This window comes from Pteropus medius, unplaced genomic scaffold (genome assembly GCF_902729225.1).
Source record: "Pteropus medius unplaced genomic scaffold, Ma_sr-lr_union100, whole genome shotgun sequence".
In the NCBI taxonomy this organism is placed as follows: Eukaryota; Metazoa; Chordata; class Mammalia; order Chiroptera; family Pteropodidae; genus Pteropus; species Pteropus medius.
Genome location: NW_024355990.1, coordinates 2,580,783 through 2,600,266, shown reverse-complemented (window position 1 = coordinate 2,600,266; position 19,484 = coordinate 2,580,783). Strand labels below are relative to the sequence as shown.

Here is a 19,484-nt window from a genome sequence, read left to right as displayed (position 1 = left end):
CTCAGCGGAGGGGGAAAAGGTACAAATGACCTAAACAGAAGGAAATCCTCCAAATCATGGAGATTTGGATCCGGACTTAATTTTCATGATTAAATTTGGACCCTGGAGCAAAACACATTGTCAGTGTAGGGGAGCTGTCCGTCCTGACGGCTTTTCCTGTCAGTTTGTGATCTGACCCCACCCACCTCCCCTACACAGAGGGCAGCAGTGTCCCTTACTGCCCGACAAGCACTGGCCAGTCCAGTGGCCACCAGCCGCACGATGGGTCACATTTACACTTAAATGAAAGCCCCTGTGTCTCAGTCGCATTAGCCATGGACACGGGCTCATACGCTCAACAGCCGTGCGTGGCTGTCACACTAGGCAACACAGACGTAGAGCATTACCACTGTCACCGGACGGTCTATTAGACCAGTCTCCAGGCTGGGCAGTTCTGCCCTCTAGGGGACATCAGGTGATGTCTAGAGACCCCACAGCTGGTAGGGAGGATGTTTTGGCGATTAGTGGGTAGAGGCCGGGAATGCAGCTAAATGTCCCACAATGTGTAGAAAAGCCCCCGTGACAAAAAATGACCTCGTCTCAAATGTCACCGGCACTGAGGCCGAGGAACCGGGCTCTGGACTCCCGGGGTGCCGCCTGGCTGGGCAGGCCACAGAGGCAGGAGAAAGAAGTAAAGAAAGATGCTTTATTTACAAACATAGTTCAAAAAGAGAGATGCAACAATAAATATAATGTGGTCCATCCAGACAACGGAACATCATTCAGCCTTAAAAAGGAACGAATTCTGACACCTGCTACACCACGGATGGATCTAGAGATCATCGTGATACACTGAAGGACAAATATTCTATGATTCCACTCATATGAGGGCTCCGGAATAGTCACATTCGTAGAGACAGAAAGTGGACCGGAGGTCGCCGGGGGCTGGGGCGGGAGCTGGGGACTCTGTTCAATGGGGCAGAGACTCAGTTTGGGAAGACGAGAGAGTCCTGGAGATGGTGGTGACGGCTGCACGACACCGTGACTGTACTCAATGTCACAGAACTGTGCACTTAACAATGGTTACAGGGGCAGATTTTATGTTATGTATATTTTGCCTCAATAGAAAAAGAGATGCTGAACCAGGGAGAGGGCCTGACAGTATCAACAGATTTAAAACAAGGTTTCGACCCTCCCTCCCGCCTCCTGACCAGCCTTGCCCAAGCCTCCCTTTCAGGATCAAAGGGTAAAAGTTCTCACCTCTTTGTGTCGCCTGACCTTGAATTTCCTATGACTATCGGTTGACTTTGTTTCTTCTCGTTAAGGCTCTGTCCTACCTGCTGCCTCTCAGGCTGCCCACCTGCCCGCCCCTGGAGCCCGGAGACGCAGACCCGACAAGCCTCTAAGGATGTTCCCCGTCCGTGCCCGCGCACACACCTGCAATGAGATATTCCTTCTTCCCTCCAACGTCCAGCGAGACCCCGCATATGGCCGAGGAGGGGGCCGTGTAGATAAACTCTATGTCCTTGTCAGGTCCTTTGAACATCTGGAAAAAACATGGGCGTGGAAATGTCAGGGGAGGCTGCACAGCCGGCGAATTCCAAGCCCGACCTGCCCCAGGGGTCCCGCCAGCACGGACGGGGGACAGAAATGCGCCAGGGAGACGGGGAGAAGACAGCGCTCCTGATGTGAAGCGATTCTTTGGCGTCATTTATCGCTTAGTGTGGCAGCTGTCGCCAGGCAGAACACTGCCACCCAGAGGGACCCGTCTGGGTAGGACAACACCTGCGCTCTCCCTGCTACCCGCGAGGTCATTTCAGAGGCTCTGCGGAGGGGCTTGTACACCTCCCCGGCGGTGCTGACCCATCGTGGGGGTCGCCCCTGTGTACACTCCCAGGAAGTGTATCCAGCACCAGCGACTTGACGCAGAGCGGAGAGGTGCCCGTGGTTAGGGTGTAACTCTGGGGTGTGATGTCTCGACCTCTGATTTACTTACAGCCTTTGGGACACATCTACTGCCCAGGTGAAGGGGGTTTGTTCCCGGACCCCAGCAGGAAGTGAGAGACCCCCAGCCTGGGAGTTCCTGCTGCCCCACCGGGGGACGGGGACAGGCGGGGACGCGGGTGTGGTGGTGAGCCTGGCGGTCCACCCCGGTTTGGGGGGTGCAGGCCGATGGGAACTGAGTGTATGGAAAGGGGGCGGCACACACGCTGTGTGACCCCACAGCACAGGAGGCTACATTGGGGTGCAGAGCGTGCGCACGGCGGGCTTTACGCTTCCACGCGAGCCCCCCTGGGCCTCTCGCCGTGGCCAAGCCGAGCGTGAGCACTGTTCTGTCTCTGTGCTTTGGGTTTTGTGGAGCGCTCCAACAAGCAAACCCACATGGGACCGGGTCATCCCCCATGTCACGATGAACCAGCTCTCAAGAGCGACACGCCAGCCCACACCGGGAAGGTGACGGTGATGGCGACCCCGTGCTGGACCAAGGGACGTCTCTCACCCAAGAGCTGAGAGCAGGCCTAGGGCTGGCAGCAGCCTTTCCTCGGCCCTTCCTGAGGTCGGCAGGGCACAGACGTTGGCTCTGCCGCGTCACAGGCAGGCCTGGGCACTGAGACACCGGGCCGCCCCGTGCGTGACTCGGATGCGGCGACTAAGTGTTTCACTGACCCTCCGATACCATTCATCTTCCGCTTTTTACTTTGGTAACAGAGTCGAACATGAATGGCGACAAGCACCACCACACAGCTGCCCCTGCGGCCGGAGCCTAGAACCTTCTTCTTGCAGATCAAGTTAGCTCTCGCGGTAACTTTCCGCCAGAGCTGGTCCTGTCCCCCGGTCCCCCAAGGTCCTCCTCCCTCCCTCCCAAACGTGGGCTCCTTGCCATGTGCCCTTGAATACGGACATTCAAGAAAATCTAACAGCCCACCTCCCGCCCCTCAGCCAGCAGCTCCGGACACCGGCCTGTCCCTCAGCCACCTGGCGGTTTGCTGTCACCTGAAAACTTTTTAGCGCCCCCACCCCCAGCTTCCAGAGACGCCCGCCCACCCCGCTGTCCGCGGCCATCGCCTTCCTCCAAATCCCCCTCCTCTGAGAACTTGGAGCGAAGCAGGCAAACTAGACCCCACACCGGTTTGGGGGAGTTGGGGCTGCCGAGTGCTCGCTGCCTCTGAACCCCACACAGCGCAGGCACAGACGGGCACCCACGGAACGTCCCCCAGACACTGCGGTGAACTCGGTAACGGAACCTGAGGCTGCGCCACGCAGTCGTCACCCACCGAGATGAAGAGAACACGTGTCTGACCCAGCCCAGCCGACGGGCCCGTACTGGCTGGTGCACACGACTTGTCAGCCATTGACGGGTTAAGGGGAATCGGATCAGCTTGTGGCTTGATGCCCCGACGGCCCACTCCACAGATGGCTGGACTCTGTCCAGGAACCCAGAGGCACCTTGAGAGGGTGGGACGCCTCTGCGTGGTCTCCCGCCTCCGGGGGACCCAGTCTCGTTCCCAGGCCTCCCAGCGCTCTGCCCAGCGGAGCAGCCCGGCGACGGTCGCCCCCACCTTTATCTGCTTGATCTCGTACTGGATCCTCTTGATGGGGTTGCCGTAGATGTCGTTCCCGGAGTCCACCTCCTTCTCACTGACCACTTTGGCCCTGATCACTGCAAAACACAAAGGCACAGAGGTGAGCAGAGTCCCCGAGACACCTTCATGGCTCTGAGGATGGGGAAGGGGCAGCAGCGAGGGGCAAGGGGACCCCAGACTCCAGCCGGGCCTCGGTCGAGGGTGTGGGCAGGGAGGTGACAGCGAGACTCCCGGTTCCGGGATTCTTCCAGGAGAACCCTCTGTCGACAGAGCCAAGGCAGAAGCGGATGCAGGCCCCGGCGACCGGCATTCCGAGCGGCCACCGGTCGGGACTCCCCTTCCTTTCTCTCCGAGGTGCCCGTATCGGTGGCCGGGAAAGCAGACGAGCGACTGGGTGGCCTCGATCCTGACGACGCAGTTAAGGATGCTGGCATTCACCCCGCCTGCCCTCCACCCACACCGCTCACTGGCACACGCCTCTTCCGACTGAAGGCAGAGGGCTAGTTAGGACCTGGAAACGCCCCATCCTATTTGGGTCTGGGGAGTCCTGCATCTCAAAGGTCCATCCTGCTGCTTCCCTCATCTGTCCTAAAAGTGTCCCCGGAAAATGTCCTGAGAATGAGTCTTGGAAAGAACACAAATTCTTTCTGGGTCACAGCGTTTTAACCCAAAGGGCATCGCGTCGGGTGAGGTGGCGTCTGCACGGAGACCTGAGGGACAGACGCCGAGGACGGAGGCCCAACGGGAAGAAAGATGATTGTGGACCAGGCTGCGAGATGATGGATGGGGGAAGAGGTCGGGCTGAAAAGGTTCCGGAATGTTCTCCGGAGCCCAAGGCTGCTCCTGAGCCAGGCACCACGGGGCTTGCTGCTAGCAATTAGGCCTGAACGCGGCTCCGCCTCGTAGCCTGACATGTCACGGGTCAGCACTTAGTGCTGTCACTTGGGCAGGGCCCTCTCCTTTTTCATCTGGAGGCTTATCGGCCCGTGGCGCAAACTGTGTTAATGGCTTTAAAAGCTTTGCCCTCCCAAACTTGGCTGCGCGGGGTCACTCTCGTGTCACATTAGTGCGAATGTGAGCAAAACAGAAGAAAAAGGAGCTGGTAGCATCACGCGGCCTCCCACTGCCGCCCCGGGCGGGCAGCTCGGGCCTTAGAGACGGCTGCCCAGGGCTGTCTTCTCCTACAGGGCAGGGGGGCCCATTCCCCGGGACCCCAGAAGTACTCTCTAGATCTGGTCTGGTGCCAGAGAACCCACCCCCACCGCCTCATGGCCCCACCGCCCCACTGGGGTCCAAACCCCATTTTATTTCTTCTGTCAGAGCCGAGTCATGACGGGCCCGGGCCGTAGGTTCCTGTCTCCCAGGCTAAGCCAGGCCCCCAGGTGCAAAGCCACATCTAGGGAAATGCCACCAGGTGGCCCCTCCCAGAACAGAGGGCTTTGCCCTCAGTAACAGGTCACCCAGTTTCCAGCGTCTCCTCTCGTGGCTCTGAGAGGAGCTATCTTTTTATAATCATGTCCGTTCCCTGCTTAAACATCTACCTTGGCTGCCCCCACCCTTGGCTGAAATAGAAAATGCTTTGCAACCTGGTGCCAGTCGGTGGCTGTTTCGGCTGCCTGGGCGGTCCCCGCTCTCGCTATTCCCCTAACCCGAACCTGCCCGAGGGTACCCCACCTCTGGACAGGCGAGTTTTTTCCACCCCAAACACCATCCTCCCCTTCCTGCCTGGAGAACTTCTATTCATCCTTCAAAACCCAGCTAAAGCAGTACTTTCTTGTCTTCCTCTGGGAAGCCCTGCTTTCCCGCATCCCCGGCCCATGCTCAGTAAATATCTGGCCTGTCTGCTCCAGCCTGGCAGAAGATTCCAACAGGCAGAAGTTACATTGTAACAACAACTTCCAACAGGCAGAGGTTACATTGTAACCACAGAAGGCAGTGCTCAGACCCCAGTCAATGTTTGCCGAGCTGAACAGAGATACTTGGGTTGGCAGCTGAGGGAGGTCTGTCGCTGCCAGCTTGATCTAGGCTTTATGGCGACGCTACTCAAAGTAGTGTGTACAATCAGCAAATGTACATGGTTAATCGCTCTAAGTTTGCTCTTCTGAGCTTCGTCATCGGCTCACCGTGTCAGACGGACCAGAAACGTTCAAGGACACAACGGTCTGGAAGGGGCAATGCTGCCAGATGTCACCACGGCACGCCCGATGTTGCGTGCTTTTTGGAACTTTATGGAACTGCTTTTCAGAGGGGCATTCACCTGCACACTGCTTACCACACAGTAGGTGTTCAATAAACAGCAGCCGCACTCAGAAAAATAAGCCAAAACCACTGTGAAGCAGGCAAAAGGTCCCATTCCGTTCCGCACACCGAGGTCCACGTGTCTCTCCTACAAAGGCCGCCGAAGCTACTGGGGGCTGGAGTCCTCATCCAAAAGGGGCCGAGCCAGGCTAGGCTCTGCTTTAGCCCCCTCCCGGCTGTACGGTCTCGGGAAAGTCCCCCGGCCTCGCCGAGACACAGCGCTCACGTCTGAAACGCAGAAATCACCACCAGGACCTGCCTCCGTCAGGCGGTGCTGGGGACCAGGAGCCGTGGCGTGTGTGACTCAGTGCCAGGTACACGGCGTACGTCCAGGTCAGGAAGACAGAGTGAGACAGCTGTGCCGCGGAGGCTGGCGTGACTTCTCCCCGACCCGTGGGTGACGGCTGCGTCATGCTCCCTGCTCAGGCCAGAGAGCCCGTCCCAGGGGGGCACGAACCCCACGTCTGGGTGTGATGTGGCTTTCTGATGCATTTGCTCTGCTTTGGAGCTACAGATCACATACTTGGTCCGGACAGGAGAGACTGGGTGTGTCCCAGGCCCAGGTGACTCGTGAGGCTTAGACCGCTAACTGGCACCAAGGCCACCCACAGCTTGCACGGAAATCAGGAAGGGCCAGGAGGGTCCCCCACTGGACTAGTCTGTACGGAACGAGAATTCAGAGCCTTCAGGGGTCTCTCTGAATTCTGGGTGGGAATGTGCTACTCGCTTTGCATGAGAGCTAATGACGCTCAAGAGGCAGAGAAGGGCCAGTTCCAGGCAAACCTTCCCCAAAGCATCAACATGAAGAAGAGATGCTGGGCACACACTGCCCCAAAGATGCCAGGGTCAACACCGCTGACCTGCCCAGGGCATCAGGGACCATTGCAGGGTGGGGGTGGGGGAGGCGGGAACAGAACACACAAAGCTTTGGCAGATGGAGTCATCACAGCCAGAGGATCTCACCGGCCAGGTGAAGGTAGGAGGCCTGAGGGGAAACTGGACAAATGGGCCCCATGGGAGGGAGGGGTCTTCCATAACAGACCTCCTCACCTTCAAGGAGCACGGGCAAGGAGATGGACGAGGGACAGGACGACAGCACACCGCCAGTGGCGGGCAGGGAGGGGCAAGGAGAGTTCTCCAGAAACGCACGTCCTACACCCAAGGTCACGGGTACCACTGTGAGCTCTGGTATCCAGGGCACTCCGAGTGGAGGATGGGCCTCTCTGGGCCCCAGGCCGCTTAAGGAACAGGGCTGGGGAAAAGCAAACAGACCCAAAGAGCCTGGGAAGAAATTAAAATCCTGTTTACTGAACACCTACTATGTGCCGGGCCCGGGCAGGGTGTCGGCCGTGTCCTGCCCTTCCCCGCAGGCACGGGCTGCTCTGACCCACGCGGGGACCAGGGCCGCCGCGGGAGGGAGTCTTCACAGAGACTCGTGTTCTAAGTGCTTTGCTCCCAAAAATAACGGCCTCTCCCCGGGCCGCTCAGATTTTGTTTTTCCTTCTTTCTCTCTGCCGTTCACACAACATCTGCGTTTGAGATCAAGGGTGATACACTGGCTGATGAATTCACCACCAGATGTTGGCTACTGGAATGTACAACCGTCCACTTAATTCAAAGCACACGCAACCACAGAGCCCCGCCCCCACCCCTGGGCCTCGGACACCACATGATGTCACTTCCCCCGACAGGAGCCAGCAAAAACAAGCCCTGGTTCAGCCTCCAGATTTGGGATGGAAAAGAACTGGGCGGGTGGAAAGTCAAGGTCACGGACGAGGATCCGAAGAACACAGGCTCCATCCGGACTGGGAGAGATGACACCCACCCAGGGAAACCAGCCGAGGCCGGCCTGTCCCGCCACTGTCCTGGGGGCGGAAGGGGGCTTGTGGCCTGGGGGCGGGGAGGCAGTCCAGCACACGGTGGGGCTCCGGCCAGCTTAGAGGAGCAGCACACTCAGCCCGCGCTGAGATTCCCATCACCCTCCCACCAACACCTGTGGGTCCTACTGTGTCTGGGAAGTGGGCGGGGAACTTCTGCGAGTGTCACCTCTGAGAGAACCAGACCCCACAAGAGAACTGCCCTAAGGAGCTCATCGGCTTCCTACACGTTGAATCCCCTTTATCATCCTGCCGTGGGGCCGACTGTGCTCGGGAGACCCCATACGCCACGTGCATGAGTCGACCCTGTGAGACGTTTCTCCACGGGACTGCCCTGTGGGGCGTGGGTGCCCAGCCCCGGAGCACCGGCACACCTGCCGAGACTCAACCGTGACTTGTAGACAATTGGCGGCCTTGTCCCCATGCACTCAACACTCTCTGACCCCCAGCCCCCAGCCCCTGCTGAGCAGAGCACTGGCGGAGGGAAAAATCACGCGTTCGCCCAGCAGAGGTGTGAGAATCCCAGGATTCGGAAAAACTCCCGTCTGATCCAAGGTCAAAATCCGGCCCCGGGTCACCTGAGCCTTCTGTGTGCACTGACTCAGACTGGCAGGGTTGGCTCAGTGTCGGCACAGCCCACCTACTGCAGTGTCCAGCTCGGACCTGGGAGGGTGCCCAGGGAGGCAGGTGTTAGCCGGGACAGGGCCACTCTGCTCTTGGAGCTTGCTCACAGCCTTCTGGACCTTCCAGTGACTGACGCATGCTCCTGGCACCCTTCACTGTGGGGAGGGGCAGACGGGGGCCTCCGGCCGGGGAGCACATTTGCCAAAGGCCCTCCTTGGCCCCGGTCAAGAGTGGGTGGGTGGCGGTGCCGTGACCGGCATGGCAGTGGGCCGAGCACCGTGGGCACCGGCCTGAAAGCAGGCACAGCTGCGTGCGGTCACAGGGGGCCGGCGCAGAGAGGACCCTGCATCTCTGAGACGCAAATGGCATAACTGCAGCCGGAGTGGCGAACGTCCTCTGCGGGCCACTCGGTCCATTTTTCTGTCTCTGGGCAGAATCTGCACGCCAATCATTCCCAAGGGATTCAGAAAAAATGATTTTCTCGCAGATGAAACCCAGCCCCCACTCGCTCCAGGCTGGGCTCCGGACGTGTGCTCCATTCTACTGGGGTGCTTGGGGAGGGCTGGAGGGGGGGTCCACGCTTTTGTTTCCACTCCCCAGAAAAGGGGCGTGGCGAGGTCAGACACGTCCACCCTCAAATCACAGGGCAACCAAAGTCCTCACACATGCCTCCCACTCAGGGTGACAGGGGTGCCTGGCCCCACGATTACTGAGGATCTTTAACGGCCTCCGTGTAACTCAGCCATCTCAAGGGCTTCAAGGGGCATCATAAAGACGGTTTAGCGCCTCTCCAATGGGACTGCATCTGTCTCTTTCGGGGGTGGGCTGACCTCCCTGGCTGGGGGGTGGGGGTGTGGTGGACAGTGAGTGACCTAGAAAGGGATCCTGGACACAGGCTGCTGACCAGCTTGGACACCTCTGGTTTCGAGGCCACGCCCCTAAACTGCACGTGAAAAGGGGGTACGGCCGAGCGGCCCGGAGGTGTCCCAGGAATGCACGGTGCCGGCGCGGGCTCAGCGTCTGGAAGTCCGAGGGAGCGAGCGTCCGGCCCCGCCGGCCTCGCCGCCCGCCCAGCCCCCGCCTCGGCGGCTGGCCCCGAGCGCCCGGCCCTGCCCTCCCTGGCCTCAGTGCCTGGCCCCTTTCGGTCAGCAGTGGAGCAGCCGTCTTCCAAGTCTGCTCCTTTTAGGGAAATAAGAAGAAAAGGGGGCCGTCATTTAGTAATTAAAAACAGCCCTGTGCGGCTGGGGGAACCCAGGGCTTCTCGCGTTTTCTGCAGCAGCTGTGAGAGTCCAGATCCACCTCTGGGTCCCTCCAAGCCTCCCCAGCCCCAGGAGCCCACAGATGTCCCCAGCCCTGGGGCAGCAGGGCTGTGCCGGTCTAGGGTAGAGCAAGACTTGGCCAGCGTGACTCAGGCCGGGGTTAGAAATGCCTGGAGTGACAACTACTCGGAGGAGATGTGTTCTGAGGGCCCGAGCATGGGGCGGGGGAATGATGGGGTGCAGGATGGAGAACAGGAAGCGGCAGCCCCGGGCCATGCTGTCCCTGAGCCTGGTACCTGGGGGTTCGCCAGGTCTGCCCAGTGCTGTTCAACATGCTAGCACACACACGTGAGCTGTTGTCCACTGGATGCCCGTCTCCATGGAGACCGGCTCTCCCATCTCCATTTCCTGTCCTTTTGCTTTGCCGCCCCTCCCTCTGGAGCAGGAGGGAACCGTCTCCTCTGAGAGAGCCTGGCCGTGCGGAGAAAAGCCACGGCACCACGGCCCAGATGCCAGCTGCCTTCCCCGACCCCCAGGACCCTGGTTCTACCCCGACCCCAGCCCCGCCGCCCGCCTCCCTCCGCCATGCAGGCCCCGTGGGATCTCATGCCAGAGGCCTTGGTCACGTTCCCCAAGCCTTGGGCTCAGCCCTTCCCATTCACGTGCTGCTGAATCATGTGAAAAAAATGCAGCTGGTCGGGAGGGTTTGCCGAGAACAGAGCGGCTTTGTGGAGGGAACTGCTGCTCGGCACTTTCTCGGCCAAGACCCCCGGGAGGAGCCGCGCCGAGCGCGGCGAACGCCAAGCCCGGAGCCCGGCGGGCAGGGGCAGCGCGGGGCAGGGAGGGCGCGGGGGCCTGGGGAGGCACCGGAGGGTTACTCAGCCACCCCCGGCCACCCCTCCCCACCCAGCAGGCCGAGGATGGGGCCCAGACGGGCTGGGTGGATGGCTCGGAGCCGAGGGCCAGCAGGCCAGGGGCCTGTCCCCACGCTGTGGCTGGCGGGCTGGGACCTCAGTCCGGTCTGTTCTCCAGGTCACCTCGTTTTTGGGAGTGGACACACGAGGTTCCAGGCCCGTGGCTCAGGCCTCATCAGCACAAACAGCTGGCACTCTGAGGCCGGTGGGCTACGCCCTGACCCGCTGCGTTTCTCAGGAAGCAGAAGCAGGGGTGCAAAGGCTGGAACCCCAGTGTCTTAACACGGGGAGAACCCAGTGTGGGCGCGCTGGAGGGGATGAGCCCGGTGGCTTCCCCGTCCCCGTTGGCGTAGCCTTGCAAATAAGGCCCGGGAGCCGGGGGTGTGTGGTGTTGTGCACAGTCCTTGCCGTCTCTGGCCCGCAACGGGACCCGTGGCCGGGGCTGTGACAGGACCCGACGGGATCCGAAACGACAGCTGCTCTTCCAAGTCAGCTCATCCTCTCGTCACAGAGGGAGCGAGTGAAGGCCAGATGCCGCCCACACCTGGTGGCCACTTCTCACTCATGGGAAGAACTCCTGCAGGCCAGGGAGGACCCCCGTCTCCCCCCAACTTTGAAAATCTTGTTTTTCCATCGTCTTACGTTTCCCAGGTTCTGGATGTTACCACACACATTATGGCCGTGCAACCTGGCTGGGCAGGAGAAGGGACAGGTGTGAGGACCCGCGGGGCAGCACACACAGAGTGCGGGGTCCTGTCCGAAACCAACGAGGCCCGCTAGCCTGGCGAGCGCAGGGGCGGGCCTGCGTCCTGGGGTCCGCCGCTGCTCCCGCTGCCCTCGCCCAGCCACCTGTCGACCCCGCCGCCCTGTACCTGCGGAGAGGGGGCCTCGGGAGCACCCGCATCCGACACTGCTGCTCCCCGCAAACCCCTGGGACTATCAGGGTGACCTGGCCCCATCCGTTGGCCGTGGAAGCCTTCCCAAGTCCGTGTGATCTGGGGAGGAGGCTCACGGGCAGGGCTGCAAGGAAGTGACCAGATGACGAAAGTTCTGGCAAATGCAGAGTGAGACGGGAACTGGGCAGCTGCCCCCAAATGTGGAAGCAGAAGCGAAAACAACAAAAGAAACACATGGAAAGTTCTAGAAGACCCAGGAGGAAGGGCTCATGGGGGAGGGCCTGAGAAGTGCGTTAGGAGGATGAGGACACACACGGCCAGCGTCGGGGTCCCCACTGTCACCTAGCAGCGCTGCCCAGGGCCCCTGGCACCGCGGTCGAGCTGCATCGAAGTGACCAAGACAGGGTCTGCCCTTGGGATCTCACTGAGAGATGGAAGTCACCTGGGACATGTCCGCAGAGAATATCTGGAGGGCCATATTCGGTGGGGGGGTGGGGGGGCAGGTGTCCTGGAGGGCCATTTCATCGGAAGTGCCCCTTCCCCCTTTGGCCTTCTGCAGGACAGGTGGCAAAGGGCAGGGTGTCTCTCGCCCTGCTGCAGGGGACAGTGTAGGTGTGACTGTCCGGGCAGAGATGAGTCACTCTGCACTGCGTCTCGCAGCCCGGCCCTCACACCTACTTTTAGCCCGAGTATTGCCAGGAAGGGGCGGTCCCTCACTTAGAGCTCAGGGGCCACGAATGTCACCTCTGAAACTGGAAACAAAAGTAACCCACTCAGCGGCGGACTCTTCCACTCACTAGACTGTGGCCTCCGGGCCGAGTCGGGGCGGCCTCGTTACCCAATGTGTGGGTCCCATCGTGGCCGTGGCTGCAAGCCCGGGGATCCCACGGGACCCTCTCAGACGGAGGTGCTCCTGCGGGAGCTGCGGGTGATCTCGAAGCACACAGAAGGCTGAGAGCACCCACAAAAGCCAGCATCCTTCCCCGCAGGTAATCCTCATGTAACAGCCCTCCTGTGGCCAGGACCTGCCTCTTAATCACGCTGGGCTGAGACCAAACTGTTAGGTGAGTGTGCAGCCCTCCCCCATGCCATTCAGAAGCAGGTGCCAGAAAGATACCGGGCTGGGAGCAAACGTTTTTCTCTACGTCAAGTGGGAAAGCCACAGACAGTGGAGACTTGCACGATAAAACTTGAGATGATGGAAGATTCTTCACCCAAGCTATGGATTTAAAAAGAAAACCTGCCTCTGTGCCATGCTCATGGGCACGTCTGGGGCTCCTGGGAGCAGGTGCCCTCAGGGAAGCCGGCCTTGGGTTCCTCGGGGACATGCCTGCCACTGCTGTCACCCACGTCTCCCTGCACATCCCATCCTGTCATCTCAGGGGACGTTTACTTCTTACCTGCGTCCTCCCCACTGGGCCCTAAGTCCTATGACCCCCACGTGCATCACTCGCTGCTCATCTCCAGTAACTGGGGCAGCGTCTGTCCCTCCGTGTTTGTAAAGGAAAAACAGTGTAAGATCAAGTCAACATTTTCCAGGACAAAAAAAAAAGAGGTGAAAACGGGAAGAAAAGGAATAACGGGGCCTTTCCCACGTCTATGTCCCAGTTTGGTGTTCGAGGCTTCCAGAAGCCCATCTGGACACCCGGCCCTTTGATCCAGATGGATTAGGGGTGTGGTTCTCTTTCTGGGAACAGATATAAAACAGAGAAGGAGCATGAGCCCAGGAAGAAGGCTCGCCGAGTCACACGATGATATGACACATGATGATATGACGGTGAAATCAATGGCACCCATCTGCGACACGGATGCATTCGGGATGCTGAGTCCAAGGAAAGCTTCCCAAAGAACTCACACACTAGAGCATCCTTTTTATAAAGTTCAAACTGAACAGCAGCGTTCAGAGTGTATCTATGTAATGAAATGCAGGGGTGAGCCCCACGGCCAGTAGGCACAGAGTAAGGGGGAACAGTGCACAGGAAAGGGAAGTGATAGACAGAAGCCGGTTTTCAGCAAACATTCCCGATCGTGGGGTCACGGTGGTTCCTTATATCGTTTACAAAATACGCCCTAAGATAAAAAAGGTCATTCATGCACCAGCAATGCGCATGTCCCATGACTGCGGGTGGCTGACCCAACCCAGCATATCTGAGGTCCCTGGAAGGGGGCGGGGGGTGGGGGGAGAAGGAACCATGCTGGTCCAGCGGTCAGCTGACTGTGGCTCAGGGCCAAGTCCAGCCCCCAACCGTTTTTATAAATAAAGTCTTATTGGAACCCGGCCACACCCATTCACGGTGTTGTCAGAGACTGTAGCCCGCAGAGCCAGTAAGATATTTACTATGCGGCTCTTTGCAGAAGAGCTTTGTCCAGTCTCCAAGGATGCCACTGGCGGATAAAGCCCTACCCGGTGTGGGGTCACCATAGCTGCCGAGGCTGCTGGGTCAGAGGTAGAGCTGGAAGTAGACTAACCAGACACCTCGGACCACCCACCGCTGCCAGCTCCAGAGGGCCACCTACCGTGGCTAGGTGCCTGGGAGCCATCTCCCTTCTCTGTCTCCCTCCCTCTCTCCCCTCTTCTCTCCCTTACTCTCCCCCTCCCCCGCTCATTAACACAAAAATTACAAGAATATTACTAAGTGACGTCCATTAAGCGATGCAGTTTCAAAGACTCAGGGAGGTTTTAGTCCCATTAATGCCTCACCCAGTGGCTACACAACAGATGATGTATCTTTTGAAACCGTGCCTGTCTGACCTCGGGCGCCCCTGAAAGTCCAGTGTTTATCCGCCCAAGACATCGGAAGGGCTGAATTTACCTGCACTTCCCGTCTACGCTTGTGGGACACGCCTCTGGGCCGCACTGGCCAGACCCGCCACCGCGCCCACACGGGTGCTGGGCGAAGGAGCCTCCCAGAGTGGGACTTCGTCAGAAAGGCACGATCGGGGCGGGGGAGGGGCGGCGTGCCAAGGGGCCTACGGTTTCCGAGCAGACGACGCAGACACAGATCTCAGACTTCGGAACCAGTACCGGCATCACGCCCACTCGTCAGCGGTGTATTTATCATGGCTGATACGCGCGCATTTATCATATTCTCTGAAACTCTTGCAAGCGCTTCCTGGCTTCTTCGAGAAACTGCTTGTGCAACCTGTTTTGCTCTAAAATCTGCTGTTGAAGGTTACGGATCATCTGACTGTGCCCGTCATCGTCGGAGATGCTGGCGGCCGTGGGGGGCGTGGGACTGAGCTCACGTCCTTCTTCCTCCTGGTCCGAGCAGGAGGCCTCGGGAGGAGCCCACCGGGCCCTCGCCTGTTCCGCCCTCTCCTCCCCCAGGCCGGGCGGGCGGCGGGCTTCCGAGCCCACGTCTGGGTGTCCGGTCAGTGCGAGCAGTCCCGGCTGCGTTCGCCTTCGCTGTTCCGTCTCCATTTTCTGCTTCTGCCTTGATGCCATCGAGCCAGCTCTGTCTGCCTGTTCTTGCGGGCGAAGCAGTCGAGACAGCGCGTCCAGCCCGGGGGCCTCGAGCCTGGAGTCCGTGCCGCATGGGTCGAGGTGCTCGTCCACGCGCGTGCCCGCCTCGGGAGACGCCAGTCTACTCACGTCCCTAAACGTGGATCTGACCACCCTCGGGGACTTCTGGTTCCCGAGCCTGCTCAGCAGCTTTTGCAGACTGGCTTCGGGCGACGTCTGGAGGGCGTCCACCGCCACCGGACCCGCGGCCTCCCCGGACGGCAGCACCTCCATGTCCGCGTCCGCCGCCACCGCCGCCTTCTCCCTCCAGGCGGTGCCTCTGTGCTCCGGTCCCTCTGAGAAGCCCTGTTCTTCGCCGGGGTTCGGACCCGCCGCCGGCCTGGGCTCCAGGTGTAGGCTCAGGTGACTCTTCAGCTTTCTGTTTGTATTAAACAACTCTTCGAAGGCAAACTCCAGCTCCCTCTTCCACTGGCTCTTGTCGCCGCGCTGGCACGGTGACTCCTGGGGCGCGGCATCCGTTGGGCAGATCGAGTCGGCCGGCCGCAGCTGTTGCAGGTCGTCGGCTTGGCCCCCGGGACTCGGACCCAGACAGTTGTTTTTCAGTCCTTGGACCAGGCGAGCCGTCCTCCGCCCCAGCTGCCTCCGCCCGCCGCCGCCGACATCCTCCCCGCCGCCCTCGGTGAGCGCGAGCTCCCCCGCGGCGGGCCTTTCCGGCGCACAGGGCTTCCCCACGTCCAGGCTCCTGCTCGCCCGAGGGTCAGCGGGACGGCGGCCACCGCTGGTCTTCCTCGAAGGCGCTCGTTTGCCTTTGCTCTTCTCCGGGGGGCTCGAAGGAGGGTGCGGGAGGCCCACGGCTTTGGCGAACCCCTTCTTCTCGGGGCCCGCCGCTCCCCGCTGGGGCTCGGCGCACCAGGACTGCAGTCTGACCGGCTCTTCTCTGCGGCTCTTCTCCTCTCTGCCCGCGGCTCTCTGCTTCCCCCCGGCCCGAGGCGGCCAGGCTGCTGCTCGCCAGGCCGGCCCCTCCGAACCGGGTTCCTGTTCCGGGGCCCGTCCTCCTCCCGCACCTAACAGATGGGTCAAATACAGCCTTCCCAGGCCCTGGGCTTGCTGCCTCGGGGCCTCCCGCCACTCGGCCCACAGGTCCTCGGCCAGGAGCTGAAGCTGTGGGCTGTCCCACGGCCGGGGGTCCGGTCTGCTCTGCACGGGAAGGTCCCCTTTCCCTCTGACTTGCAGTAATCTGTGTTTCTGCCTCAAAAGCAAGGTTTCGTCGTCGAGACCAGGACACAGGCGAGAGGCTCTCTCGTTTCTTTTCATGCTGGAGACCTCTGCAGACGGGGCTTCGGAGGGAAGCTGGCGGGGGCCAGGAGTGGAGGGTCAGGGGGACCGGGGGCCGAGGCGCCACAGATGCCACAGCTACGCCGCGTCAAGCCTACAAGAGCAGGAGGACACACGCCAGGGCCTGGAGAGGGAGCAAGGCCCTGGGGACGAGGCGCACGGGCGGACAAACTCCAGCGTGTCCCTCCGGCTCTCTCCCTCCGCCCGCCCCCCCAGGGCCCAGTCTGTCTCCCGACTTCTGTCCCGCACCTTTGCCAAGATCCTGTAGGGCAGCCGTTCTCAGTGGGGCGTGCTTTGCTTCCCAGGGAACACGTGGCAGTGTCTGGAGACACTTTTCACTGTCACAACTGGAGGGGCTACTGGCATCTAGTTGGGTGGGGAGGCCAGGGATGCGGTTGGACACCCTGCCATACACGGGACGGCCCTAGGCCCGCAACCTGACAAAGTGGTCCCGCTCAAATGTCAACAGCACCAAGGCTGAGAACCCCGCCCTAAGAGACATAATGGGATTCAGGTGGCCGTGGACAGGTGCAAGTGACTAGCCCTCCAGAGGGAGGGAGAGCTACTTACAAAGAAGGGAGGACGGGGTGGAGGAGGAGCCTGCCAGGCAGGGTGTGGGGAGGGCGGGGGGCAGTGAGGGGCGAGCGCAGGGGAGGGGTGTGTGTGTGCGTGTGTGTGTGTGCACGTGTGTGCATGCGCGCGCACACACAGGTGAGTTTGCAGGTGTGCGTGTTTAGTGCTAGGATCCAATGCAAACCGATCAGAGAAGCGGATGAGCTGGTGTTATTTCTCTCTCATGATTCCCGGCTCTTCCCTCGTGTAGTCATCAGAGGGGTCTCTGGCATCAGGACGGACCCGTGCCTGCCGGGCCCGCCTAGGCAAGGAGGTGCCACTCGCGGCTGACGTCAGAGGCAGCCAGACCGTGGGCTATCGGAGCTGCTTCCCGGACAGCTGCAGTCTGCACGGCGTGCCCCTCAACTGCCCCCTCCCTGCTCCCCCGTTAGTCTGGGCGGAGCCAGGCTGAGCCGCGGAAGCCCAGGTTCCGTGGCCATCAGCAAACTGCAGGACGGCCACGGAACCGCTGCCACGCTAACCCTGCGGCTCCTCGCTGGGCACTCTTAGAGGTGAGAAGCTATTATCACCCAGGGGTCACAGGTGGGGAAACTGAGGCAGGAAATTTTTTTTTTTTTTTAAAAGAACCTTGACCTGGATCACACAGCTGGCAGGGGGCACAGTCAGGCCCCTCTGTTTTCCGGCCTCGGCTGGTTGCTCCGCCAGTGTTGGTCAATCTGACCATGCATTATGCACTTAGAATAGTGTTTAATATTCTACTCTACCGGTCTGCCCCCCACCGATGGACACGAGGAGAGAGAAAAGTGGGCACATCGAACACAAGGGGTGAGACTTTTGACAAAGGTGCCGTGGCAACTCGGCGGGGAAAAGTGTAGGATTAACCCCCCTAACAAATGGAGCTGGGACAGGTGGCTATCCACACGCAAAAAAGATGAATTTAGACCCTAATCTCACCATATACAAAACTTAACTCAAAATGGATCGTAGGCCTTTCCATAAGGTCTAAAACTATAGATACCTAGAAGGAAAAAGAAGTATAGCTTCAAGACGTGGGGTTGGGCAAAGATTTCTTAGACAACACCCAGAGCACAAACAATAAAAAAAAATTTATAAACTGGGCATCATCGAAATTAAAACCTTTGCACTCCCAAGGACGTCATCAATAAGTGAAAATACAAAGCAGAAACTAGAAGGAAATCTCAACAAATCGTATATCCGACAAAAGACTTGAATCCAGAATATATAAACAAGTCTTAGCAGTGGATTAGAAGTCAGGTAATCCGATTTAAAAATGGGCAAAAGACGGAAACTGGCCTTCGCCGGAGAAGATACACGTACGGCTGACAAAGCACGTAAAGATGTTTGACATCGACGGTCTTCAGGGAAATGCGAATCAAAGCTGCAGGCGCACCCCGTTCACCCCGCTAGGATGGCCATCGTGAAACAGACAATGCCAAGTGCTGCTGAGGACGTGGAGAAACGGGCCCTCACACGCTGCTGGCGGGAAAAGAGTTTGGCAGTTTTTCTCAGGGGTGAAGGCAGAACTTCCACACGACCCGGCAATCCCGCTCCGCGTGTTCGCCAAGAGACACGAAAGCCCGCGTCACACAGCGCGACCGGAACGCAGAGGGGGCGAACGGACTCCGCACTTCGCAGCGACGAGCTGGGTTTGAATCTGGATCTCAGGTGCCACGGGCTGAGCTCTTCCCGCCCCTGGGGACGGCCACAGGGGTGTCCCAGCAGGCAGGGAGAGATCTGAGCAGCCGTGACTGTCCCGCCGTCTGTCTTGGAAGATACGAGAAGAGAAATGGGGCAAATCGCACCCCAACATCTATTTTTGGGCCCGGAGACACCGGCTCACACCATCTGATAACCGGCGATCATCAGTAAAACCCGGATGAGCGTCCCCCACCCAAGCACCCATTCAATCAGCCTACTGCACCCTGAGCCAGGCCCTCCGGGGCGGGTGCCACAGCGCCGCTGGGCAGTTTCTCCTGGAGTCATGCGAGAGGATAAAAACATAAAACATCTGGACAGAGACCTTGAGGATACGGCCGAGAAATCACCTGCAGCGCCACAGCTCAGGAGCCCAAGTCCTTGCAACAACTGGCAGTGAGTCCTCGACACCCCACCAGCTCCTCTACCGCCACCTCTAAGCCCCGCCCCACCCGCTAACGGGAGACCAGAGAGTTCTGAGCATCCTGGGCTTCAGATCCTGCTCCCAGAGCTGGACGGGCCGCCCTATGGCAGCTGCTTCCAGCACTCGGGGAAACCATAGCCGCCCCGGCCCCACAGAAGCCCCACGGGGCAGAGGACAGGAACGGTGGGGCGGACAGCATGGGGCCTCCCGCAGCGCCCAGCAGACACAAGGCCCGTCCTCTCCCGCCCTCTGCGGCCCCGGCGCGCAGAGCCGGCCCCGGGTGGGCCTGTTTGTCAGCAGAGGCAGACCCCCTCCCTGACCGCCGGAGAAAGGCCCCCCACCATGGGCAGCAGGGCAGTGCCAGGCCCACGGAGTCCTCCTGCCTTCTCACCCCTTAAAGGAGACTCCAGGGCACCCTTCACCCCAGGCGGGGGAGCAGTGACAAAGGCCACAGTCAGAGGCTGTGAGCGCCCAATCCTGGGGCTCTACGTCAGATGGGTGATCACCCCGAGTGACCTCCGGCTCCTTCACTGTGCAAGAGG

The 19,484-nt window shown here is 60.0% G+C and overlaps 2 protein-coding genes across 2 annotated transcripts in view; both read right to left on the bottom strand.

Moving 5' to 3' along the window:
* TIMP2 (TIMP metallopeptidase inhibitor 2) overlaps positions 1 to 19,484 on the bottom strand; it is a 42,155-nt gene that overhangs the window by 9,448 nt on the left and 13,223 nt on the right. The window contains exons 2-3 of the mRNA XM_039859851.1: positions 3,540 to 3,640; positions 1,417 to 1,525 (exon numbers count right to left, since the gene is read on the bottom strand). Coding sequence (XP_039715785.1) covers positions 1,417 to 1,525; positions 3,540 to 3,640 — 210 coding nt within the window. The remainder of the gene's footprint in view (positions 1 to 1,416; positions 1,526 to 3,539; positions 3,641 to 19,484) is intronic.
* CEP295NL (CEP295 N-terminal like) lies at positions 14,094 to 16,812 on the bottom strand. Its single transcript, XM_039859850.1, has one exon. It carries the CDS (start codon positions 16,206 to 16,208, stop codon positions 14,514 to 14,516), a length of 1,695 nt encoding a protein of 564 aa, XP_039715784.1. The 5' UTR covers positions 16,209 to 16,812; the 3' UTR covers positions 14,094 to 14,513.